General features: G+C 37.5%; 1 protein-coding gene across 2 annotated transcripts in view; it reads right to left on the reverse strand.

Annotated features, from left to right (window-relative positions):
* Positions 1-844: 844 nt before the first annotated feature.
* ABCA12 (ATP binding cassette subfamily A member 12) overlaps positions 845-27,999 on the reverse strand; it is a 179,895-nt gene continuing 152,740 nt past the window's right edge. For both annotated transcript variants that reach the window (XM_066345995.1, XM_066345994.1), the window contains 14 exons: positions 27,369-27,423; positions 26,617-26,794; positions 24,986-25,101; positions 23,828-23,987; positions 22,445-22,698; positions 20,173-20,377; positions 18,933-19,042; positions 18,474-18,615; positions 10,800-10,934; positions 8,738-8,841; positions 7,489-7,581; positions 6,283-6,388; positions 3,667-3,804; positions 845-1,932 (listed from right to left, as the gene is read on the reverse strand). In XM_066345995.1, the coding sequence (XP_066202092.1) occupies positions 1,831-1,932; positions 3,667-3,804; positions 6,283-6,388; positions 7,489-7,581; positions 8,738-8,841; positions 10,800-10,934; positions 18,474-18,615; positions 18,933-19,042; positions 20,173-20,377; positions 22,445-22,698; positions 23,828-23,987; positions 24,986-25,101; positions 26,617-26,794; positions 27,369-27,423 (1,898 nt within the window). In that variant the 3' untranslated portion in view covers positions 845-1,830. The remainder of the gene's footprint in view (positions 1,933-3,666; positions 3,805-6,282; positions 6,389-7,488; positions 7,582-8,737; positions 8,842-10,799; positions 10,935-18,473; positions 18,616-18,932; positions 19,043-20,172; positions 20,378-22,444; positions 22,699-23,827; positions 23,988-24,985; positions 25,102-26,616; positions 26,795-27,368; positions 27,424-27,999) is intronic.

Raw genomic sequence — 27,999 nt, forward strand, 5'->3', positions numbered from 1 at the left:
TCTTCCCTAGACTTCCATCTCTCTCCAATACTCAGCTTTTCACCATCCCTGGTTCTTCCTTCCTCCATTTCCTCTCTCACCTTCCCCTTTGCTTCCTTTCCTGCCATTGCTCAGGAGCTAGCAATCAACCTACCACCACAGGAACACAATGAATAATAAATGAATCCCAGGTCCCTTTATTCTTTCACGGAGACTGTCTTTTTGTTGTTGTTGTTTGGGCTCCTGAAGACATGTACCCTCTCAGAGTTACACCTTCTACTCCAAAGGTTTATCTATGTGTTATACTCAACAGAAACATTGTTTAGCTCATCTGTTGAAATATATATTGCTAGGCTGGATGTATTACACATTAGGGAGCATGCTCTGACACAAAGGTAGTGGAACGGGGTGGGGGACTGAGTTTAAACTGAGAACGCAAGGAAGGAAAGCTTTTCGGAGAAAGAACATTTCTGAAGACTGCCCAGTAGGCATGGAGAGCAGGAGAACAGCATTTCAAACACGGGAGGAGCATATAGACAGGCCTGGAGATGGGAAGGAGCTAGTATACTGGGGAAGCGATTAGAAGGCCGGCCTGGCTAGATGCTGCAGAGGAAGGGAAGAATAGAAGGGAGGGGAGTGGAAAGCAGGTGCAGGTCACATGGGACCTTGTAGGTCACGTGGCTGCAGCTTTTAGATTCCTAGCTCTTCCCTAATGAATGAAATGACTTCATAAATCGTTTTTTCTGAACCTCGAGTTTATTGGGTTTTGAAACAGAAACAGTGATGCCAAAGCTGGCAAACTTGTACACACACACACACACACACACACACACACACACACACACACACACACACACACGTTACATAAAGCACCTTCCCTGAGGGCCATGTAATTTACCATTATTATGAAGTCAATACTATAGCCACAGAGATAATGCTGGGTCAGCCGGGTAATTAGCTGAAAATTATCTTCATACTCATTTTTCCTGCACAGAAATCTTTTCTGCAGAGAGACCCAGAATATGAGGCTTTTCATAATAGCTTAAACAAAGGAACTTGCCAGCCAGCAGCACACGGATTCCCCGTCAGTCATCAGAATTTGTATCTGCAAGGCTGACACACCCATTATTCCCTGAAGAGCAAACACCTTTCTGCTCTGTCCGGTGCCTTCCTATCGTCAAGGCATGTCAGGAATATAGCTAAGTTCTGTTTACCACCAGGGTAAACTGCCCTCCTACAGCATTCTTGTAGAAAGCCATTTTTGTGTGGGTTCAGTATGTTCCCAAGTATTTACAGGTCCGGAAAATGCAGATATGGTGCCCACTGTTCACTGCCAATGGTGATCTGGCCCTGAGTTCTCTGCATGTCACAGTAGGGTTGTGTATTCTTGATGATGGTCATTCTGTTATTTTGTGGAAATAAATTACTTTGCTCTCCCAATTCTACCTACCCCAGACTACCTTACTTTTCTTTTCCACTCTTGTTTTTCAAGTACTAATAACTATGTCTTTTAAGCTTTTTTTTTTTTATTGAAAGTAATAAATTAAGACATTCCTCTTCAGGTGGTTCATCTTGGCATAAAAATAACCAGCATTTACATTAGTGGGCTCACAGTGTTGAGTGTATAGGAATCCATTTCAGTAGTAACAACATTTAGTGACCTTAGAAAGAAAACTTTCCATTTATAGTTACTTGATAGTCTTACACATTGTAACTTTCTATACAGTATAATACTTTAAAATTAAGATATTTTAAGGAAGTAGTATCTTCAAGGAAGTGGTGTCTTCTGTGATTCTTCCTCAAAATGAAGCCATGGGCTTGGCTGAGATCAAGTTTCTGGAAGTATTAAGACTACAGCCGGTCCTCCTGTGAGTCAAGACTTATGGTGGAACTCTGGCTACTGGTATCAGCAGTTTCATAGGATTTCTGGTCTTTGGCAAAGTTGATGAAAACCTTATTTTTTCAAGGGAAATAAAGCCATTAGTGGTTGGTAAACTCAAGGAAGAAGTAAGATTAATTCACACACACACATTTGCATGCATGCACACACTTGGGAGAACAAATAAAAATATTAGATGTTATAGGGCCATCCTCATCCACATATAAATACTCTCACCAGAAGTCTTCCCTTTAGATATTTAAATTTAATTAGAGTTTGAAAATAATGCCTATATCTAAAACTATTATTACATTTACAATCACAATAGAAATTTAACATCATAATTCAATTTCTGTAACCACTTATTTGTGTCGCTTTAAGATCTACATCAATATCTCTACCAAGTATAAACAAGGAGCCCAACCCAAGCCCTTATCATATGCTTATAAGCTGATGTTGAAAGAAATTTCACCGATTTTAAGAGTTAATGCACTAAAATTAAATTTGCATAGAAATCTCACATTAACGTTATGTTTATTATGCCAAGCATTTAACAGACGGTCCTTTATTACTTTGCTTAAAATTATTAAATCTACTAGTCATTGATTCATCCAGAGAATATTGCGAGTCCATTTTGTGCCAGACAGTTGGGTACTAGTCAAAGCATAAATATCCTGTATTAGAAAAAAAGAACTTGCCTAAAGTCCACATAGAAAATTGTGCATAAAGTGCAGCACCACATGTTTACTTAGGGGCCTCTAAGGCCTCTCTTTCAGGTCAATTCAGTGGTAGATGCAATCAAACATCCTCTACCAGGTTGGTTGGGCCAAACACAATTCATACAGTGCAAAGGTGATGAAGGTTGCCCCATGAAGTCTCTAGCTATTGACTATAAATGTAGTTCAGACGATGTGAAACAAACAATGGAACTCTGCCTTTGCCACTTTGTTTGCCTGGATCTAGCAGATCTAAACATTGAGCACCAAATTCTCCCTAGACACCCCCATTGTGGTCTATTCCAGGAAGACAATCAATAGAAATGTTATTTAAGAAACCTATCAAGGAGAAAGTAAGAAAAGTGGAATTTTTTTGTTTGTTTGTTTATTTGTGTGTGTGTATGTGTGTGTGTGTGACAGAGACAGAGAGGGAGAGAGAGACAGAGAGAGGGACAGATAGGGACAGACAGACAGGAAGGGAGAGAGATGAGAGGCATCAATTCTTCTTCGCAGTACCTTAGTTGTTCATTGATTGCTTTCTCATATGTGCCTTGACCAGGGGGCTACAGCACAGCGAGTGACCCTTTGCTCAAGACAACGACCTTGGGTTTAAACCAGCAACCATGGAGTCATGTCTATGATCCCATGCTCAAGCTGGTGAGCCTGCGCTCAAGCTGGATGAGCCCATGCTCAAGCTGGCGCCCTTGGGGTTTCAAACCTGGGTTCTCTGTGTCCCAGTCTGATGTTCTACCCACTGTACAACCGCCTGGTCAGGCTAAAGGAAAGTGTTTTGTTTTGCAGGTGAAAGTAATGTTTTGTTGCTTTGCATACACACATAACTTGATGGATAGAGATATCTTGCAGAAAGGAAAACATCTTCTTTTCTATATTAAAAAGAGTTCATGCTTTTAAGATTTTCCTCTACTATCCCAAAATGTGGTTGAAAATAAATTAAGCTAAGTTTTTCAGGTGCAAGATGAGATATTGCTTCAACTAAAAACAAACTGGATGCCATTGACAAGAAAGAAACAAAAAATGAATGTATAATAATTAATGGGACACTGTGCACATGTATCATAGTCTCCAACTTACCTCTTCCAGAGTAGTCTGACTCACTAAGAAATTTGTGATATTTAAAGCAGCCTTGTTGGTTTCCAGCAGGTCAAAAATGTTTGCTACTCCTCCTGCTGTGACTGGTACGTGATACTCTAGCATGCTGAGGTGCTGATCCTGTGGCAACCAAAAGAAAATAAAATGTACGTTGCAATGTCAGGTAATATTGACTTGATGACTCATATTTGAGAAAGCTGAGAAAAACACTCCAATTCAATCCACTGAAAATGACACTACGGTGTAAATAATAGGTATGTTTTGAAACAAACAGCTTGCAAAGGCGAGATGAAAAGTTTTACGAATGTCAAAGGCAAAACCAATTAAAAAGCAAATGAAAATTCCAAAGCATTTTACATTCATGTGCACTTATGAAGTCATTATAGTCTTGCTTGCAAAAACAAAACAAAACAAAAAAAATAAACAACAAAAAACCCCGTAGAATGGTGTTTCAGATGTCAGGTTATGCTCTCTGCTTACATAAGCTTTTTCAGAGATTACTTTTAGAAATTTTATTTTTTTAAATGTTAGAATTCTTCTAAGGGCCAAGGATTAGCTGTTCAATGTAAACTGGCTAAAGAAGCTAGATTTCAACAGCATTGTCTAGGAAAAACCTCATTCAAATAACTGCATTTGTTCACAACTCAGCCTAAAATTCTCTTCAATTTACGTTAGTCCACATACAGTGTTGCCATCGATTTAGTAATCCATTCTTATGTCCTTGGCGTATCTTTAACACCTTGCTTTTCTGCATGTTTAATCAGTTATCATATCCCATATATTTTTCTCTAAAACAACTCTCAAATGTGGCCTTTCCTCCCTATAGCACCGCCAATAATATCATTAACCTGAGGCTCATCACTCCACATCGAGTGACTGCAACAGCCGCTTCAGAAGCCTAGAGACTATATATATGTGTATATATATATATAAACACACACACACACACACACACACACACACCCATATGGTGTCACAAAGCAGCTAGGCTAATCTTCCCTAAACACTAGTCTAATCAGGATGTTTCCTTGCTCTAGAATCTACCCCTGCAAACTCTACGGGTTAAATCAAGACTGTGTATCTCCACCTGGTATTCGAGGTGTCCGTTGCTGGAAAACCTTCCTCTCACACCTTGCTCACTGCCCCGCTCCCCTCATTGACTTCTATCCATATTACACCTGTCACTGCAAGCAGGCTCTTACTTATTTTTACTCCCAAATAGTTGTTCTTGCCATTTCCCTTCTAGATATCTAGAAACCACTGCCTACTTGTAAAGAATGGTCTGTCTAGGAAGAAATAAGACATCATTGCTGCATTTGTCTTGGGTAACCGTGGTCCCAGGAAGAGGCCAGGGCAAATGTCGTCTTTCTCCGTGAACAAGCATGGGATTCCATCCAGAAATTCATTGAAAGAAAAAGCACTATGACCAACTTGATCTGTACAAGGAAAGTGTCCTTTAATTTTAAATTTGATTTTAATTTAGATGATAGAAAATGGGCTTTGATAAGAATCGTGAAAGCTATTATTTCCTGGAGAAGTTAGCCAAAGCTTGGGAGGCTGAGGCAAAGTCGTTTGTAGTGATAAAATAATTGTTGTTTTTTTTAAAAAATACACACTATTCTGCTCTCTCTAAACACATCACATTAATATGGTGCCTCATAGAATTATCCTTGTGGATATTTATCATTTATTTTTCACACCAATCTTGTGATGTCGATGACATTATTGTTATTTTACAAATGAGAAAAATGATGTTCAGAGGCTCTAAATGTCTTGCTGGAAATCACATAGGGAGAGCCTGACCTCAGCCCAAGACTTCCTATTTCTTTCCACCATTCCGCACATGGTTTCCTTTGAAAACAATCATTCACCATAATCATCTTGTACAAATTACCTGTACATCAAAGATGTTATATAATAACACTTTTTTTTTTGTCAAGTGCATATATTTTACATTTGTACTATGGGAGACGCATAGGCATATTTCTGTATGTGTCTATATAATGGATATGTATAAAGAAGATGAAATGAATCAATGTTTCAACTAGTGTGTGTCTTAAGAACTTGATTTCCTAGCAGTTCTGCTCAAACCTATGTGGCCTTATCTTTCAAATGAAGGGATCAAAGGAGATAGTCTGTTCTGGTTGTGACATTCTGAAACTAATTTTTTTTTTTTCTAAAACGAAATGCACTTGGTCATATAGTATCTGTCATCCTTTAGTTCCCTGATATATGTAGCTAGTAAACTAGTTATGTATACAACTCGAAAACTAATACAGTATGGTCATAAAGCCTTTGCGAGGAAGAACTACATAAAGTTATGTAAAAAGATGACGTTATTTTTAATAGTTACAAAATATAATTTTTGTAATTATATATGAAGATATTTGGAGATTCTATTTGAATAACAGAATCATATGAAGTTTATCTGTTGGAGCTAAGTGCATTTCAGAGTATTTTATGCATCTTTAACTAACAAATATTTTATATATTGAAGATTAGTAATAAATCTGTGGTAACTTGAAGATGGCAAACATCTACTACAATACCACTATCAGAAGAAATCCATATAAAAACGCAGGATACTTTCTTACTTACTTTTAAGTATGTTTTTGGAAAGTGCAGTTGCATGAATTTTGTGAGGGCCTCCATACTAACTCTGGTATTCTTCACGTGAACCTTGACGGTAAATCCTCGTCCGAACCTGGAAAGAAAAAGTGCAAAGCACGGTATCAGTTACATTTTGCTGAAATGGCTCCCCTGGGATTCTAGATAATAAAATGGGACTCAAGCCGACCATTATAGCCCTTCTTCTTGTATAAAGACTGTCATTTTGTCATAAAAGTTCAGGGCATGCTGCAAACTGGAAATAGTGAACTGCCATGATTTTTAAAAATGTATTTCTACCACTATACAGAGTCAGAATCTTTGAGCAAAAAAGTGCATTAGAAAGAAAATATAAAATCTTTGCCTTCTTTGACATCCACAAATTGGCAATTAATGTCAATTTCTGGGGTTAATTACCTTCTAATTTAAAGCAAACAACGTCTTGAGAGGAAAGTCATTGGCAATTAGGTGTCAACAGTAAAGATTAACATCATTGGGTTTAAAACATAGATAAAAAATAGATACATCAGCTAACTGTTAGCACTGAGAGTACAGTTTGTAAACAAGTCTCAACAGACTCTCTCAGAACAACATATACTGCCTCTTGCGTCTTTTCTTCTTTATCTTGGTTAATACTATTACATAAGAAAGCTAACTGTACAGATAAAGATATAATATCGTGAAGTTCGGAGATTAATATGGAGATATAAATTCATAGACAATCTGGAAAACATAAAATATTAATTTAATTTTAATTTGTTAGTGTGATATTTATGCACATTTACTCAATGCATTCTTGATTAAAAGGTTTTGAATGTGATAAAAGTGTTGTGTAGCTCACTGAAGCCTGTGCAAATGGCAAAGGGACGTGCTGGATAAAAATCTATGCCTTCACGTACTTGTCAAGGTCTAATCTGTTATTCAGTAAACTACTGAAACTGCTTCTTAAAGTTATTTTGGTTGTGGATTATGGTAAATTTTTTTTAAAGCTTTTAGGTCATGCAGGTTTTGAGGTTATTAACTAAAAACACACCCAGTCCTCACTAAAATAATTTAACTTTAAGATGAGTCAACGATTCACTTCTCTGATCTAATTTTGTTACTCATTGCAGGGCAAGCTGCCGAGATACTCCTTGACGGTGAGTATAGAACCCTACACCATTCGTTAAACGACACATGCATTTATTTGTTCTTCACCTGCTCTTTATATGCTGCAAAGATCCGATACATTGGAACCTTCCATTCACCATGATGGCCAGCCTGGTACAGAGAGCTTCACACTCCTCCATGCTGAAAGACAGCACATTCTCATCAGTTCTGGGCATAGAGAATTGGGTTTCTGTTTGTAAACACAAGCTTTCCTATTTCATGATGCCTCTTTAGAAATACTATTTTAGTCCCTTTTTATGGCTTTCTCTTTGACAAGCTAAAAAAAATAGGGTTTATTCCAGCTCCTTCTTCAGCTGGAGGCCACCTCTCTCATCTGGAACACCCTCTGAATTAAGGCACGTTACTTCTTTCCAGTGCCCGCTAGGTCTGACTCAACACCCATATTTCCTAAGTGCTGTTCCCAAAATAATACTGTGCTTTTTGTTTTCCTTCAGAATCCGTACTTAGGTGGCTCTTTATGTTTATGTATTTACAACTATTTAACCTGCATATGCTTATATAATTTCTAATTTCAAAGGCTATGATACCTGGAGGAATCTTATGTATCACCCTGCCCCTTCAAACAAAAGTTTATGAAAACCAAATGATTCGCTTTGGAACTTAAAGCATGCTAGGGCAAGGTGAGGCTAGAAACCAGTCTCTTGATTATAAACAAATCTAATACTTTTTCTACTATATGATAATTACAATAGAAAAATGAACTTCATACAAGGTCAACCTTATAAAAAAAGCACAGAAAAAATGTTTTAGTAGCTTTTTTATTTAACTGTTTGGACAGGTCTAGTTCATGGAAAAAGTCTGTGAGCTGGTTCTTAAAGGACCAGCAAGATTAGAATTTGGAGAGACTGTGTGAGAAGACCATTTCCAGGCCATGATGACAGGAAAGGTCAATCAGTGTGAGCATTCAGATTGACCAACAGGAGAGGTGACATAGAAAAAAAAAAGGCTAGAAATGTAGATAATAAAAGGCTTTGCATTCTAAGCCAAAAGATGCTGAACTTCAAGTGTATGTGATCTGCAATAGAGTCTTAGTTGAGTTGAGAGGATGAAAAGTCATAAAGATTTGTTTTTAAAAAGGTTGCTGAGGCCCTGTCCCAACTCAGAGCTGGATTCTCGCCATGTAACTTGTCTGACTTGCTCCTAAGACTGTACATATAAAATACTTTCATCTAATTGTGGACTTTCATTATCAATATATATTACACAGAGACTCCCTTTTCCCATCGGTCGTCCTAGAATCGTGCCCATTGGCCTGAAGCTCCCGCACGCAGTTTACCTGTGAGATGTGAGGATGACGGAACACTTATTCTGCACTTCTTCTGAAATAATCTTCCAGAGGTGCCGTTTTGACTTCGGATCCATCCCAGAGCTTGGCTCATCCTTCACAGACAGTTACAAGAAAAATGTATCAAATTAATTAATTTTTGATGAGGTTTTTTTTTTTTTTTTACCTGAATCACTATATCTCACTTGCTCTGAACAGAAATCACTTGGCAAAGTCCGATGACTAACTTGTTTTATACCTAATAGACTTCTTTCTGCTGCTGTCAAAAAACTCAAAATTAATCATTTGAAATTGTCAATCCATTTTTAAAAAGTATCGCATGGAAGTTGACACCCTGTTACTTTACACTTGTCTCTTATATTTCTTTGGAAGAATTTCTGCTTCAGTCATGGGAAAAGCAGAGTTTTCACATTTAGTACCACATTGTTACATGCATAGTTGAGGTCCCAGCCCCAGGACCGCTGCTTCTCTGTGACAGCGCAGCGTGGCGGTGCGTGATAATCCGCCATGTGAAGTGAAAAGAACACAGCCTGATGTTTCAGTTCGTACACTGGAGGTGCATTTTTTTAGTTTTATGTCATTAATTGAAATTTTATACTCCTTGGGGAAATAAGCCTAAGATTTGCAGAAAATGCCAAGTAGAAAGATATAAATTATGTTTGAAAAGCAAAAGATGTTTTGAAAATTGTTCAGACATATAATTAGAAATGTAGCAATGTCTAGTCTAAACAAGCAATGATAAGGTTCTAATAGATGATTAAACAACAAATTATAGGTTAAGATTTGATAAAAATTAAAAATATGTATCTGTACTAGAAAGGGTGTACACAGGATGGCCAAAGGCTTGTTTTTATAGTAAGGGCTTAAATTTAAATGTAAAGAAAGAAATAAGGGATAATTTGGGGAAACAGTAGAGGGTATATATTGTCATGGCTATTTTTGATGATAACAGCATATGTTGTAAACACATATAAAATAAAATATAGTATCTTTCTCTCATGGCCTGTATTTCAGCAACACTCATTAATACATCACATTTGCATAGCACTTTCAACTTTTTGAAGTACTTTATTTGTTGTCTCACAGGAGTGCCTAAGGATTGTTTTCTTCAATTTAAGAGACACTTCTATAATAAAATTCCATTATAAGCATTGACTAGCAGGGATGGAACACATTATAGGCTCTGATATTCTAAGAAGGTCAGCTGTGCATCACCCTATCTGGGCAGTTTATGTGAACTGACCCTCTGCGTGACTTAACCCCAAGAATAACGTGGTGATTTATAAGTGGATTTTTATTGCATATACTTATAGCTCTTTTTGAGTTCAGATGACCTTAAATGAAAGGTATCTTCCAAAAGAAGGGCAAGCTTATTTCTCTGAAATAAACAATTTTTTTTTTTACAATATTTGACCTGGGGAGCAGAATGCTATGCTACCCCTGTGTGTACTGTACATTTCCAGGTGATTGATTTAATTTTCTAGCTCTTAAAGAAAATATGAATGTGGAATGCATTTCTCATCTTCAAAAAATTTAGATAAAATAGAATGGCAGATTATTGATCACATCCCAAGCTAGGTAACTTACAATTTTCAGTAAGAAGGAAATAAAATTTAGCACCACATATTGTCTTAAAATGTGTCTTTTCTCCTTTCTAGATGTTTAAAAATATGTTAGTTCACCTGGTCAGTTACCAATAGAACTGATTTCTTCAGTAACTGGGAATCAAATTCTGCTGCATTCCATTACAGACTCAGTTGTATGCCCTGACTCTGTTCCAGCTACTTCCCACTCCTATACCAAGTGTTTTCTCCAAAATTGGCTGTAACACAGTTTCAGACAAAAACTTTTTGAGGGCACACTATTGTGGCAACATATCATTTGCTGAGATGAAGTCCTTTAATGAGATAGTATAGGGAAACTGCTTTACAAATTACCCAGCACACAGTGAGCTCTTCATAAATGTTGATTCCAAAAGTGAGAATAAAATATTAGACACACACTTGGATATGTGGTTCTAATTATGGAATAGCCTTTTTCACGACTCTCTTACCAGCAACAGGATAGAAGGCTTCCCTATCAAGGCCAGGGCGGTGGACAGTTTTCGCTTTGTGCCATAGCTGCACATAGAGGTAGCTCTGTCCTTGTAGGGCATCAGGTGGAGCCTCCGCAGGAGTTTATGAACAGTCTGTGGGCCAAAAAGAGAGTCAGCTTCACCTTCTCCTACCAAAACTCTAAAGCTCTAGATAGAGAAGCTGTCTGTGAAAAGAAACTTTAATAGTGAAGAAATACATACCTGAAAAAGTAAAGACATTTAAACTCAACATAAATTTTATGCTATTTTCAAAGATCCACTTACAAATTAATAATAATCTGGCTTGGCTGGTTGGCTCAATGGATAAAGCATCAGCCCAGCATATGGATGGCCTGGTGTGTGAATGGCTTGGGTTTAATTCCTGGGAAGAACACACAGGAGAAGTGACCATATGCTTCTCTCTCCCTCCCTCTCCCCCTTATCTCCCTCTTCTCCTCCCAAAGACAGTGGCTCAATTGGTTTGAGAATTGGCCCCAGATGAGGGTTGCCAAGTGGGTTCCAGTGGGGGCATATGTGGGAGTCTATCTCCCTTGTCTCAAAGAAAAAAAATAATTAATAGTAATTTAAAGATAAAAGCAATTCTGTGGAAGCTTATTTTCCAGTGTAATTCTCCAACCAAAAATATGTGCAGATAGGAACACAGCCCCTCCTGTGGAAGAGAGGCGGAAACCATAGTGACAGCTGCAGCAGGCCGACACCAGCAATGCCCATACCTGAACGCCCTAGGCATTGGGAGAGGGGGTAGCAGGCCTGCAGACAGACCACACCTAGGGAACACAGAGGCCACACCCATTGGACTCCAGTGGCCAAAACCTTCTTATACACAGAAAAAATGAGAAGACAGAGAAATGCAACCCAAATGAATCAAGAGAAATCCCCAGAAAAGAACCAGAATGAGTCAGATAAAACCAAATTACCAGATGCAGAGTTTAAAATAACAATTGTTAGGATGCTTAAAGATCTTAGAACAACAATAGATGGTCATTACAAACACCTAAATAAAGAGATAGCAAATATAAAAAAAGAATATTGAAATAATAAAAAAGAATCAGTCAGAAATGACAAATACAAAATCAGAAATTAAGAACACAATGGAAGGAATTAAAAGCAGGATGAATGAGGCTGAGAATCGAATCAGCAAGTTAGAGGACAAGATAAATAAAGGCATGGAAGCAGAGCAGAAAAAAGAAAAGAGACTCAAAAAGTCTGAGGAAACTCTAAGAGAGCTCTGTGACAACATAAAGAGAAATAACATCTGCATCATAGGGGTTCCTGAATAAGAAGAGAAAGAACAAGAGATAGAGACTTTGTTCAAGCATATCATAGCTGAAAACTCCCCTCAATTAAGGCAGGAAAACATCTCACATGTTTAAGAAGCACAGAGGACTCCATTAAAGAGAAACCCAAAGATATCAACACCAAGACACGTCATAATTAAAATACCAAAGCTAAGTGATAAAGAGAAAATATTAAAAGCTGCTAGAGAAAAAAAGACTATCACCTACAAAGGAGCCCACATAAGGATGACTTCCGACTTCTCAAGAGAAACACTTGAGGTCAGAAGGGAATGGCAAAAAATATTCAAAGTAATGCAGAACAAGAACCTACAACCAAGACTACTTTATCAAGCAAGGCTATCATTTAAAATTGAAGGAGAAATAAAAAGCTTTCCAGTCAAAAAAAAAAATCAAGGAATTCACTACAACCAAACCAAGGCTGCAAGAAATGCTAAGGGACCTGTTGTAAACAGATCAAAGGAGAAAAAGAATATAGCAAAAGAGGAATACAGTTTAAAGAATAAAATGGCAATAAACAACTACATATCAATAATAACCTTAAATGTAAATGGATTAAATGATCTGATCAAAAGACATAGGGTAGTAGCGTGGATAAGAAAACAGGACCCTTACATATGCTGTCTATAAGAGACATACCTTAAAACAAAAGATGCACATAGACTGAAGATAAAAGGATGAAAAAAATATTTCACGCAAATGGAAATGAAAAAAAAAAGCTGGGGTAGCAATACTTATATCATACAAAATGGACTTTAAAACAAAGACTATAATGCTGAGGTTGCCGGTTCGAAACCCTGGGCTTGCCTGATCAAGGCACATATGGGAGTTGATGCTTCCAGCTCCTCCCCCCCTTCTCTCTCTCTGTCTCTCTCATCTCTCTCCCTCTCTGTCTCTCTCCTCTCTAAAAGTGAATAAATAAAATTAAAAAAAAATAAAAAAAAATAAAACAAAGACTATAGTTAGAGATAAAGAAGGTCGCTACATAGTGATAAAGGGAGCAATCCAACAGGAAGATATAACCATTATAAATATCTACGCACCTAAAATAGGAGCACCTATATATATAAAGCAGACTTTGATGGATTTAAAGGGTGAGATCAACAGCAATACTATAATAGTAGGGGATTTCAATACCCCACTAACATCACTAGATAGATCCTCAAGAAAGAAAATTAACAAAGAAACAGCAGACTTAAAGGACATACTAGATCAATTTGATTTAATAGATATCTTCAGAACATTTCACCCTAAAACAGAGGAATATACATTCTTCTCAAGTGCTCATGGTACATTCTCTAGAATAGACCACATGTTAGGGAACAAAAGTGGTCTCAACAAATTTAAGAAGATTGAAATCATATCGAGCACTTTCTCTGCTCACAATGGCATGAAACTAAAAATCAACCACAACAGAAAAAGTGAAAAATACTCAAACACTTGGAAACTAAGTAGCATGTTATTAAATAATGAATGGGTAAACAATGAGATCAAAGAAGAAATTAAAAAATTCCTAGAAACAAACAATAATGCGCATACATCAACTCAAAATTTATGGGACACAGCAAAAGCAGTCCTGAGAAGGAAGTTCATAGCATTACAGGCATACCTCAAGAGCTAGAAAAAGCTCAAATAAACAACTTGACCCTACATCTAAAAGAACTAGAAAAAGAACATCAAGTAAAGCCCAGAGCTAGTAGAAGGAAGGAAATAATAAAGATCAGAGTGGAAATAAATGACATAGAGGCTAAAGAGACAATACGGAGGATCAATGAAACCAGGAGCTGGTTCTTTGAAAAGGTAAATAAGATCGATGAACCTTTAACCAGACTCACCAAGAAAAAAAGAGAGAGGACTCAACCAAATAAAATTAGAAATGAGAGTGGAGAAATAACAACTGACACAACAGAAATACAAAATATTGTAAGAAAATACTATGAAGAACTGTACGCCAAAAAACTAGACAACCTAGATGAAATGGACAAATTCTTTGAAACATATAATCTTTCAAAAATTAATCTGGAAGAATCAGAAAACCTAAATAGATCAATTACAACAAATGAGATTGAAATAGTTATCAAAAAACTCCCAAAAAAGAAAAGTCCTGGGCCTGATGGCTTCACAAGTGAATTCTACCAAATATTCAAAGAAGAACTAACTTCTATCCTTCTCAAGCTATTTCAAAAAATTCAAGAGGAAGGAAGACTTCCAAGCTCCTTTTATGAGGCGAGTATAATTCTGATTCCAAAACTAGGCAAGGACAACACAAAGAAAGAAAGAAAATTATAGGCCAATATCCCTGATGAATTTAGATGCTAAAATCCTCAACAAAATATTAGCAAACTGGATCCAGCAATATATGAAAAAAATCATACACCATGATCAAGTGGGATTTATTCTTGGGAGGCAAGGCTGGTACAATATTCACAAATCAATCAATGTGATTCATCACATAAACAAAAGGAAGGAGAAAAACCACATGATAATTTCAATAGATGCAGAAAAAGCATCTGATAAAAATCCAGCATCCATTCATGATCAAAACTCTCAGCAAAGTAGGAATACAGGGAACATACCTCAACATGATAAAGGCCATGTATGACAAACCCACAGCCAACATCATACTCAATGGGCAGAAATGAAAAGCAATCCCCTTAAGATCAGGAATAAGGCAGGGGTGCCCCCTTTCACCACTCTTATTCAACATAGTCCTGGAATTCCTAGCCACAGCAATCAGACAAGAAAAAGAAATAAAAGGCATCCAAATTGGAAAAGAAGAAGTAAAACTATCATTATTTGCAGATGATATGATATTGTATATAGAAAACCCTAAAGTCACAGTCAAAAAACTACTAGACCTGATAAATGAATTCATCAAGGTGGCAGGACATAAAATTAATACTCAGAAATCAGAGGCATTTTTATACAGTAACAATGAACTGTCAGAAAGAGAAATTAAGGAATCAATCCCCTTTACCATTGCAACCAAAAATATAAAGTACCTAGGAATAAATTTAACCAGGGAGATTAAAGACTTGTACTCAGAAAATTATAAAACATTGATAAAAGAAATCAGGCAAGATACAAACAAGTGGAAGCATATACCATGCTCATGGTTAGGAAGAATAAACTTCATTAAAATGTCTATATTACCCAAAGCAATTTACAAATTCAATGCAATACCGATTAAAATACCGATGACTTACTTCAAAGATATAGAACACATATTCCAAAAATTTATATGGAACCAAAAGAGAACACAAATAGCCTCAGCAATCTTGAAAAGGAAGAATAAAGTGGGAGGTATCACACTTCCGGATATCAAGTTATATTATAAGGTCATTGTACTCAAAACAGCCTGGTACTGGCATAAGAATGGGCATATAGATCAATGGAAAAGAACTGAGAACCCAGAAATAAACCCACACCTTTATGGACAACTGATATTTGACAAAGGAGGTAAGAGCATACATACATTGGAGTAAAGACAGTCTCTTCAACAAATGTTGTTGGGAAAATTGGACAGCTACCTGCAAGAAAATGAAACTAGACCACCAACTTACACCATTCACAAAAATAAACTCAAAATAGTTAAAAGACTTAAATGTAAGCCGTAAAACCATAAGCATCTTAGAAGATAACATAGGCAGTAAGCTCTCTGACATCTCTCGCAGCAATATCTATATTTGTCGATTTGTCTCCACAGGCAAGTGAAATAAAAGACAGGATAAACAAATGGGACTTTTTCAAACTAAAAAGCTTCTGCACAGCTAAAGACAATAAGAACAGAATAAAAAGACAAACTACACAATGGGAGAATATATTTGACAATGCATCTGATAGGGGGTTAACAACCAAAATTTATAAAGAACTTGTAAAACTTAATACCAGGAAGACAAACAATCCAATCCAAAAATGGACAAAAGAAATGAATAGACACTTCTTCAAAGAGGACATACAGATGGCCAATAGGCATATGAAAAAATGCTCAACATCACTAATCATTAGAGAAATGCAAATTAAAACCATAATGAGATATCACCTCACACCAGTCAGAATGGTGCTCATCAACAAAACAACACACAATAAATGCTGGCGAGGATGTGGAGAAAAGGGAAACTTCCTGCACTGCTGGTGGGAATGCAGACTGGCGCAACCACTGTAGAAAACAGTATGGAGATTCCTCAAAAAATTAGAACTCGAGCTACCTTTTGACCCAGCTATCCCACTTTTAGGAATATACCCCAAGAACATCATAGCACTGTTTGAAAAGGAGAAATGCACCCCCATGTTTATGTCAGCATTGTTCACAATAGCAAAGGTCTGGAAATAGCCCAAGTATTCATCAGTGGACGAGTGGATTAAAAAGCTGTGGTACATATATACTATGGAATCCTATGGAGCCAAAGAAAAGAAGGAAATTTTATCTTTTGCAAGAACATGGAGGGACCTGGAAAATATTACGTTAACTGAAATAAGCCAGCCAGAAAAAGAAAAATATCATATGACCTCACTCATTTGAGGAATCCAATGAACAATGAGAACTGAGAAACGGAATTGAGACAGAGGAGGGATCAAAGGGACCAGAGGAAAAGAGGACAGAGGAAAAGGGGATGATAGGATGGGATAAACCTGAAGGGAAGGGAGGAGGGTACTATTAGGAGGGAGCAAGGGAGATGTTGAGGGGAGTACGGGGGTGGGGGGATGCATTTGGGGAAACAGTAGAATCTTTGTAAACACGATAAATTAAAATCAATAAAAAAAGATATGTGCAGATAGACACATGTGTCTGTGAGTGTATGTATGTTTGTGTTTACAGTTACAGACTGTTCTTTCTGCTACGTTAACACAGGATTTCCTTGTAAAGCTTGAAAGAGCTAAAGCAGAATTAAGCCTTTCTCAAAGCAGGTTTCTCATTGATTGTCATCATTGTTTTATCTTTCTTCTTACTGAGGGATGAGTTGTCACAAAGGCTTTACGTCTTTTTAAGACTGACCCAGTATCTGAACTTTTAGCACATTAACTGAGGATCAGGTGTATTTGTGGCAATTTTCATGCTTAAGTAGCCCTGGCAAACAGTGGAATCCTAGGAGGATTTCAACAGGTCCCTGTGCTTGCAGAAGCATAGGAAACTGCCCGAAAGGTTAACCATTCCACTACAAAGGCAAATCATTCTAGTGAAGTACAAACCATATTTAAAAAATCAAAATGGAAGCTATTCTATTTTACTTTGGCATTTTATGGGTATTTCCATGTTTCAATACTTAGCTGGACACTAATGGGTATACAGACATCACCAAGCGATGCTCCACCCACAGCCAGGGCAAGTGTAGGGGTAGTCAACCTTTTTATACCTACTGCCCCCTTTTTTTTTTTTTTTTTTGTGTGTGTGTGTGTGTGTTTTTCTGAAGCTGGAAACCGGGAGAGACAGTCAGACAGACTCCCGCATGCGCCCCGACCGGGATCCACCCAGCACGCCCACCAGGGGCAACACTCTGCCCACCAGGGGGCGATGCTCTGCCCCTCCGGGGCGTGGCTCTGTTGTGACCAGAGCCACTCTAGCGCCTGGGGCAGAGGCCAAGGAGCCATCCCCAGCGCCCGGCCATCTTTGCTCCAATGGAGCCTCGGCTGCGGAGGGGAAGAGAGAGACAGAGAGGAAGGAGAGGGGGAGGGGTGGAGAAGCAGATGGGCGTTTCTCCTGTGTGCCCTGGCCAGGAATCGAACCCGGGACCTCTGCACGCTAGGCCGACACTCTACCACTGAGCCAACTGGCCAGGGCCCCTACTGCCCCTTTTTGTATCTCTGTTAGTAGTAAAATTTTCTAACTGCCCATTGGTTCCACAGTAATGGTGATTTATAAAGTAGGGAAGTAACTTTACTTTATAGAATTTATAAAGCAGAGTTACAGCAAGTTAAAGCATATAATAATAATTACTTACCAAGTACTTTATGTCGGATTTTTGCTAAGTTTGGCAGAATAAATCTTTATAAAACAACTTACTATAGTTAAATCTATCTTTTTATTTATACTTTGCTTGCTTTGCTACCGCCCACCATGAAAGCTGGAAGGCCCACGAGCGGGCAGTAGGGACCAGGTTGAATACCACTGCTTTAGTAGATCATTCTGAAGAAGTAACTGAACCAACACTGGCTGAGGCACTCCTAAAGCTGAGATCATAGGCGTGTATGCGATGTGCGCAATCAATTTAATACTGGATCCACTATCACAGCCAGTAGGACATGTCATAGCTTTCCAGAAGTGGGTTTGGTCTTGTGGTTGGGTGAGAAGTGGAAACAATATGGTTTTCAAATGATTTAGTTTGTCACTTAGACTCACTTCTTTTATATCTTTTTCTGGAATTCCATGTATCCTGGCATAGAAATATAGATGTTCTTCCACAGTTACCAGGTCATCTAAGGCATCTTCCTGAGGACAGTAGCCAACCAGTGAGCTGTGGGAGTCAACGTGAGCCAGGGAGCTGAATTGAGAGAATCGGAAACACAAATGAGTTTGGAAAGATGATACCCTCATCTCCAGATGTCGGGAAGGCATCTTTATTTTGATCATGGTGACTAGTGATTCTTATAAAAAAAAAAGAGGTAAAATAATCCCACCATCACAGTTAAAAGAATATATAATTAATTTCATGTTGAAAGAATACATAATTAATTTAATATGATATTTAATTATTATAACCATTTAATAATATAACCATAAAGTAGCATTAAGAATTTGCTTTATTTTTCTCCTTCAGTTATATCGTGCTTGGTAAATTAAAGCATTTGCTTTTCATACCCAGTCTTATTCCTGATCAGAATGTTTCCACTTGAAGGAATTATGTCTCCAGTCAGCATCTTGAAGATAGTGGTCTTTCCTGCCCCGTTCACCCCAAGAAGGCCAAAGCACTGGTTAGAGGGAGGAAAAATAAAAGATGTAAACCTTGATTCAAACCAAAGATATGTGACTATTGTATCTCTTTCTTGGGTAAAATAAATTCCCAAGAAAAATAAATCACTGGAATTATTCATGCATAGTGCTTGGTTGGCGATTGATAAAACTTTCTATTTTAAAACAAATAGGTTCTAAATTGGTAGTTACAGAATAGTCATGGGGATGTAAAGTACAGCATAGGGAATATAGTCAATAATATTGTAATAACTATGTATGATGCCAAATAGGTACTGGATTTATGGAGATGATCACTTCATAAGTTATAGAAATGTCTAATCACTGAGTTGCACACTTGAAACTAATATAATTTGTATGTCAACTATAATTGCAAAATAAAAATTATTAAAACACATCGGTACCTATGTATCTTTTCCTATTTTCCCAGTAACTCCATTTGAACATTTGTAAACACACACACACATGACTTGTTTTATATATATTGATATATATATATATATTATAGCACACCTGTGTGTGACATGATAAAATACCCAAGATATACTAACCTGACAAAGTAATTGTATTTATACATTTCACATTATTCAAACTTTAATAACAACATTATTGAAGAAGCTACTGAAGCCATAATTTCTATATGCTATCAAATAAATTTGACACATTTATTTTGCAGCTCTGCTCAGAAAACTAAAGGCAATGCCTAAATTCTCTTCCTCCTTTCAAAGCTGCCTTAATGTTGCTTCTATAAAAATAGCAAGAATAAAAAAGGATTCAGTGTTGGGACCTCACTTCCAACAACAGATTTCTTTATGCTCTCTTTTGAAGAGGCCTAGATACTCAACATTGAAGAAAGCACCCCTGCCCAAGCTCCTAGACTGAAAGCCCAACCCAGGGAGGATAGTAGCTTGGGCAGGGGCTCAGGACTGAGTGTGTGATAAACCCGACTTATCAAGAGGGAAGATTAAGAGGGTAAATAACACAAGGACCCTTGTAAATTTTATACATAGAATCCATCAAAAGGTTCAGAAGTTGACTTTCATATCTCTAGAAGAAAAGATGAAGGTTTGTGTTTACCACTTACTATGCCAACATGAAGGAAAGTTAGAAATGAAACATTGTTCCTTACCTCCCCAGCGGGTATCCCAATGCTGATGTTGTTCACAGCTATAATCTTTTTGTGGATGAGTTGGTAGGTCTTTGTGAGACGGTGGAGCTGGACCAGGTCAAACTCATCTGCACCATTCTCAACTCTTAATCTCTCAGCTCGCACATCTTCATCTTCATCTATTGTCTCAATTGCAGGTGAAGAATTAAACTTTCTGAAGAAGAGTCTAAAAAAATGAACCCAATGATCTGCATCAACGGTTCTGAAATGGCACCATTCAATTTCGACATGCTTTACTGGATTCTTACTGCACCAAAAGTGTGCTATCACATACTAGGTTTGTTTTAAACTTCTTATACATTATGCTACTCAAATGACTTAAAAAGTGTATGAATGCCCTTCATCATAGTCACGATGATATTTGAAAAACGGCTTTTGCTTTCCATGCCTTGAATGCCTACAGATTCACTAATATAATTCAGATTTCTAATTTTAGCAATAAGGAGGTCAGTTTATGTTTGAAAGTTACTTTTGGACAGACACAAAAGTCAATAATAGACTCAACACTTACAATTTTATAATCAATGGTCTCCTTTTTAAAAATCTTATTTCTCTTTTTATTATGAATAATATAAATGTTCTTCTATATTCTTTTTACTGTGAATGTCTCACGTAGGATCTATCCAATATGTTATGGTTATTTGCCTTGAAAACTCAATAGGTCTCAAACCCACCACAGTGTCTTGCTTAATAAATACGAAAGCAGACCAATCAAAAAATTAAAAACCCAACAAATCAGTTTAGGTCTTCCTTCCAATGTCTATCTGTCTTCTAATGATATTCCCAGAGATTCCAACTGTAATGTTTTCTTTAAATCTTTCCCATTCCAAAATCCACTCACACAGCCAGTCTGCTGACTAGAAACATCTTATAATACTCAGCCATTGTCATTGATCATTTGCTGTCAATTTCTATTACCATCATAGTCCTTCACTCTTTTTCACCTAGATTTTTCCAGAAACCTCAAATTACTCCGGTGTCTCTGAATCTTTCATTCCAATCGGTACTGTCCACAAAATCACAACTCCTAAGGCACCCTTTGGTCGTGCTGCTCTCTGTTCAAAAACCTTTAATGAACTACTGTTTGTTGAACAAAGTCCAATCTATATCTCTTTAACCAAGCATTCAATAAACTTCATAATCTTCCAACCACACACTCTAGCTCCTAATATTTCATTGCATTCATTCTGTTCAAAACAAATTGTGTTGCTCATTTTTCAAATATGTTCCAAGATTTCTTTCTTTCTTTGCTCTTATCATTTCTTTTATTATTATTAAGTTATATTTTCTGAAAGGTGATATATGCACATCATGTATTAAAATTAAAATGGTACCGAGGAATACATAGTGAAAAATAAATCTCCTTCAAATATATACAGTTCTTTTCAGCACAGGCACACGTAATTAGATAGTCTATGCATATGTTTGCATAAACATATATTTCTTTTCTAACTCAAATGCTAATATAGTTTACACATAGTTCCAAACCCTGCATTTTTCACTTAATAATTATTAGAAGTGTTCCAAAATATTATACAGATAACTGTGTCATTCTGTCTAATGGTTGAATGGTATTTAATTCATGAATGTATGCATATAATTTATTTAACCAGTCTCTAAATAAAGAACATTTAGATTGTTTTCTTTTGCCACTAGGAAATTGTTGTTATGATGAATAATTTTATACATATATAATTCTACATGTTTGTGAGCATATCTGTAGAAAAAATTCCTAGAAATAAAATTGCTGGGTTAATATAGGTATATTTATGATTCTATTCTCAATTTTTCAATTTTCTTTTTCCAAATCCATTGCTAATATGCTACATATTCACCATTTTTTCAATATTTCCCCAATCTATTACTGATATGCTACATACTCAATCTTCTTTCCCCTTTTCTATTTTCTATTCTTCCAAACTCAACATAAACAGGTCACATCTGTTGTTTATGTACATATTTTCTCACCACCACTCAGTCTTAATCTCTTTACAGCTCACAGTGCTGCTTAATGTTACTACTCTCCAGTCTAAAGCAAGCAATACTTGGAGACAAATAATAAAATTTATAACTATTTACTGAATGAAATGAATGGTGTATCATGCTACAAAAAAAAAAATTGAGCAAAACATTTCCATACCAATGGAAAAGCTTAGACATATTGACCCCTCCCCAAATATTCTAAATTGAGTTTCGTCATGGATATCAAATACTATATTTTCACTGTATTTACCTGAATTTCTTTATCAGCCATTCATTGATTAAGACTCGCAAGAAAAAGAACATGGTGCCCTGAGAAACCAAAGCCACAAACATTGCACCCAGTTTATCCATTTCAAAGGTTTCACTTGGGTATTCCACACCATATGCTTTTAAGAAGTCCAGGACCGACTGCTGTTGAGAAAGTTCAATCAACCCATAGCCAAAACAGAATTGTGGAAAAATCAGGAAAATGCGCTTGAGGGTTTCAGAAATAAGTTCTAAAGTCTGAAATAAGAGAGATAAAAATGAAGCTCAGTGTTAGACATCCAACAACTTGACAAAAACTTAAAACTAGATATAGACAAATTTTGGAACCTGAGAAGCTTATCTAGATTGGCAATGATTTCAAATGCATGCTTAATTTGCATATAAATATCCACTGTATGCAAATGGTGGAGATTCATTGCTATAATTCAAGCAGAAAGGACTTGATTATTCTGAGATGATCAAAGGTGCCAGGCCAAACCTTGGAGACAGAATGACTTCTAGATCTGCGTTAGATGTTAGAAATGTAGGAATCAGGGTTCTGGGGTCTGAGTCAGGGGTATCAGTTGGTGCCTGACTGAAAAAAGAATTTAGTACAGTACAGTTTAAGAACCGAAGGTAATTTCTATCGGAAGAGGGACTAAAATGGTGAAATGAGACGGAAGGAGGGAAACAACGTATCTTAATGAGAAGCAAACGGTTCATTTTCACGTTATTCACCCTCGGGGCCAACCATGTGCACCTCATGAATTTTCTTCTTCCTCCTGGAGTGTGCTTGTTTTTTCCTCAGTTCACTTTATTTCCTCTCTATTCTTTGCTAGTCAATTGCCTGACACTGCGAGTGCTTCTTTCTCGCTAATCATAATTGTCAGCTCTGAATGGAAAGTGATGCTTACAATGAAGGAGGCGCCAAGACGTGATTGAAAGGGAATGAATTAGGATTTTTCCCCCCATGAATGCTGAAATAAATCTTAACCCATAGTCATCTAACTAAGCCATGGTCCTTCTCACTACCATACCATAACAATTTGTTAATGAGTAAAAAGTTTAGCGGACGGATTGGTTGCATGATTTTTGTAGTGCCATACACTATACCTGATTTCAACTCCATCATCCACTCGAGCCCCATCATATCTCAAGAGTCTTGCTGCTGAGTACGTAAATGCAATCATAGTTATTAACCTAGATGGAGCCTAAAAAGAATTTTAAAAGGCTGTAGTTTCTCCCCTACTAAATTAAATAGAATGTAATGAAATTCCTCTTTTCTATTTAGAGAATGCAAAATACAGAAAAATCTTTCCGCCTTGGGCATGTTGAAGCGTTTGAACCATCCACTGAAGCTCAGCAGACTAATAATAAAGGCCCTTACCGGGTCATTAGGCTTTTCCTTGGACAGAAAGTACACCACCGACAAGGAAACAATGGAGTTGATGCCAAAGAAAAGGTTGATGCAGACATAAGTGATGAAAGCCATTCCTGTTTCATGGAAGAGCCCAGCCAGCAAGTACATCCAAGAAAATGTGGCATACCTGTATGTAAATAATACTAAGAATTAAACTTATGGCTTCTTCATTCTCCTTTATTAAATATAAACGTGCACACATCCATCCATCCATACATGCACACTTAGATGGCATTCCAAAATGAAAACAAATATTTATTAGGAATGAATTGCCAAGTCATGTAACTAGATCTCTCTCTTTTTCTATCCTTCTCTTTAACAACAAAAATCCAAAGGATATTTATAAAATGCCAGTAAAAGTCCTCTCTTCTAAGAAACCTTGGACAATTGTAAATCATTACAATTTCAAATTAATTCTTCCTAGAGATGGTGTTACCATTAGGCAAGACCATTTTTTTTTCTTTTCAGAAATATAAATGTAATGAACATAAATCTTACAATTTAAAGTTGAAGAAAATAATAGTATTACTGTAAGCAAGCTAAGCAGACAGGGTATGCTTAGAAGCTGGCTGTCTTTTTGGAGAAAATACTTGAGCAACCTTTGGGGTAATGAAGTAGAACTAGAGACAGAACGATCCTTCGTCAGCTGCAATTGCTGACTGAATGGATACTACCCATGCATTTGTTATTCTAAGCATTGGTCATATCAATCTGTATTACCTGTATTACCCTAATATATAAACAATATTATATATGTGGTTTAGATACCTATAAAATGGAAATAAAAGAAATATACATAAATACATACATACCTCATAATGCTATATATACTAAAATTTTGTCAATATATAAATCTACACACATATATGCATTTTTATGATCACTCCAAAGCCTCCATTTTTTTGCAAATTGCTAAGCATGACCCTTGGTATGTGCTCATTAGTGGTCGGTATTACTATTAATGACAACATTCACAAACTATGAACTAGCAAGTGTAATGTATTGTTAGTCTCCACTCATGGCTAACGAAACCCCAAGGCAACTGTAAATTAGTGAATGAGATTTCAGCTCCGTCTGGGCCTAGGAGAGTTTTGTTCTGTTCGTTCTCCATTCCCTGCAGCTTACCCAAACAGCAGCAGCAGGAGAGACACGGCGCCCAGGTTGTTTCCACTGTAGAAAGCGGGCAACTTGAAAACGGCAATGACACCAATTGAAAATGCTACAGGCACCAAGTAGAAGACCTATGGGAATGTGTGAAACAAAGTTTAATATATGGCAAGTATTTTTAAAGAAAAATCAGTAGCCCTCTTAACCTGTAACAAGTTGACCTAGAAATAGTTGAGGGAATGAATTTCTACTTATGTTCCTGTTGCTTGTAAATGTTTAGCTTATTTTACATTGATTTCACCCTTGAAGTTGCCTCCTGCAATGTGAGATCAAGCCAGCCTTCATCTGTGTAAGATACACATGGAGTCCCTAGTGTTCCTGCTTCCAGGCTTCAAGACTGGGGATGATTCGGTGCCATAGGTCCAGTGAGAGAGATAAGACAGCCAGGTACCCTTGCATTCGATTCAGTGCTCAAAGCACTGATTTCATTCTGAATGCTGGCACTCTCTCAGATGGCTGATTTCTAAAGCTTGGCTATCAGCATGAGCCAGTCTGTGCAAAACAGCCGAGCAGCAGGTCCCTCTTATCCTTGGAATCACAGGTAGATGAAAAGAGACCTCAGTGCATCACTGACAAGTATAAGTACTAAATGCTGAGTGTGTACAGCAAGATGCACTCAATAAAAGAGATGCTAATTTAATTTGGGGGCGGGGCCTCTCCTAAACTGGAGTGAGCTCCAGATATATTGCAGAATCTAAATAGTAGTCCTGCATAGAAGTGCGTACTTTTAAGCCTTCTTAACATTAAAGCTCCTATTAAATCCAGAGGAGTCACTACTCTTCCTTCAGATTTGACTTTTACAACAAAATACATCTCAGACATCACTGGATACGTTCACAAAATGGACATGCAGTTAATTACTCTCTAATCCTTTAAGCCAATGTTTTTACAGCAACTCAGACAATTTCACCTAGTCACCAGGCAAAGTATACTCATCCTGGGCTTTTGGCCAATACTGGCACATTTGGAGTCAAGAAAAACCAACTGAACTTTGGGACCATTTCATGCAAATGAGAGAGCTATCAATAAAATGCATCCTTTATTGTTTCTACCAATCTTCTCCAATGTGTCATTTGGTAGAGGCTGCCACTTTGAAACTTTCACTATTAGTTGATTAAACTTTCGTCAGCTTGATTGTTTGGTACCGCTGGGCAAGGCAATTCTGCAAAGCTCCTCTTACTCCACCGTGGTGGTCCTTGGACTTCAGTGTGCATTAGATATTTTGAAGAATTTTGTTGAAAGCGCATACTGTATTTTCCAGGTTCCATTTCCAAGACAGGGGTCTAACAGTTCTGAAGTGGGGCCCAAGAACCTGCCTTCACTATGTGTCCCAGGGATCTGATCTGGGTGGTCCTCAGCCCGCAGAGACCAGGGCAGGTGGTCTCTCGGTGACCACAGAATAGATGCAGCTCTATTGCATCATCCAACCATGGGGCAACGACAAGCTTGATGCAAAGCACTTTTTTTCTTAATTGACTCACTGTGGTACTACTCTGAACAAACTGGCACGAATAAATCTCAAGTATAAAACTAATGTCTTGTACTCAAATAAGTCCTGTTTTTTCCACGAGTACCACGAGGTTACTCACCATGTCATAAATGAAGTTTGTTACCCAGTAGCATGTCACACCGACACCTGAAATGTGCTGCAACTGCTTGGCTTTGGTCTGATGCTCCCTGACAACATAGGTGACGAAGCTGGCGGTGGTGACAGAGTAGCCCATCAGGATGGAGAGTGCCACTAAAATATCGATTAAGCTGCTCATTCTGGAGTGAGCAATGAGGGGAAGAAAGAAGGCACACATAAGTTTTTGGAACTCTTTTCCTTTTGGAAAGATTCATGACTAAAACCATCAACAAAACAGTATAAGAATTGGCCGTGGCACAAATAATTCCTCTAGCAAGGCAGCCAGATAATACCCTCTACGTGACTTGGCTGTGACCCTGGAATGAGTGTAGCTCTACCACATCTGAACTGACTGGGGGACATTTGACAGAAAAACCTCAGTCTCCAAGGGTTGCGGGGTGCATCCGGGGAGAGAGGTCTTGAACAGAGAAACAGTACTTAAATGCTATGCAGGGAAATTGAAATGATGAAGCACTTATGCACTTGACTTACAAAAGCCGCAGATTCTGTGAATCTACAGTCAACAAGCTCTACTTGGCAACCCCACTGTACGCTCTTTCAGAAACGTCCTTTTATCCCTGTCAGTGACTTATATTACCAGCTTGTCTAGAATGACATTCATTCAGATACAACTGTGATTTCCAATTACAGAACTTTATGCAGAGGCTCTGCTGTGCCAAGGACAAAGTTGTCATGCCAGATACATCTACTTACGTGGCTTGTTCCTGGTCCTGCACTCCCGGATAAGGGTGACTGTACATAATGATGCCTTGAAGAAAAGAGACAGTTCTTTTCATTAGTAGGTATTCAGTTCATCAGGAATACCAATTTTTAGAGAATAATACACAATACTTTTCTCCTTATGCTATGATCTAAAGAATTTTACTTTGGGGATCATCCTTTTAAAGGAGAACCATTTTATTCCAATCTCATCAATGCCATATGATTGGAGACACTGACACAAAAGGGGAAAAAATGTTTTCAAAATGTGTATGGAACTTTGAGGGAGGGGAAAGAATTTACATTTCTTATACAGCATTTTTCTCTCTATTATATTTAAGTACTTGTTTCCCACTTTCTTCTCGTTATCTGCTGCACTTCCAAAATTGATGGCACATACAGAAGCAACTCAAAGGGAGCCCAATCATACGCGGATCTCTTGAAGAACAGACACTGACCACCTCCATCCTTCTTCACTGTGCTATTGGCTGTGGTGGGGAAGTATCAGAAGAAGAGGCTCCCTCCTGCTCTTTACCTCTTCTAAGGTGGCCATTGTTCTAGAATTCTACCACAGGGGGGCTTGGGGCTTCAGCCGCCCCCAAGGGGTTTTCATTAGGACAGATCC

Source organism: Saccopteryx leptura, chromosome 7 (genome assembly GCF_036850995.1).
Source record: "Saccopteryx leptura isolate mSacLep1 chromosome 7, mSacLep1_pri_phased_curated, whole genome shotgun sequence".
NCBI classification, from domain to species: domain Eukaryota; kingdom Metazoa; phylum Chordata; class Mammalia; order Chiroptera; family Emballonuridae; genus Saccopteryx; species Saccopteryx leptura.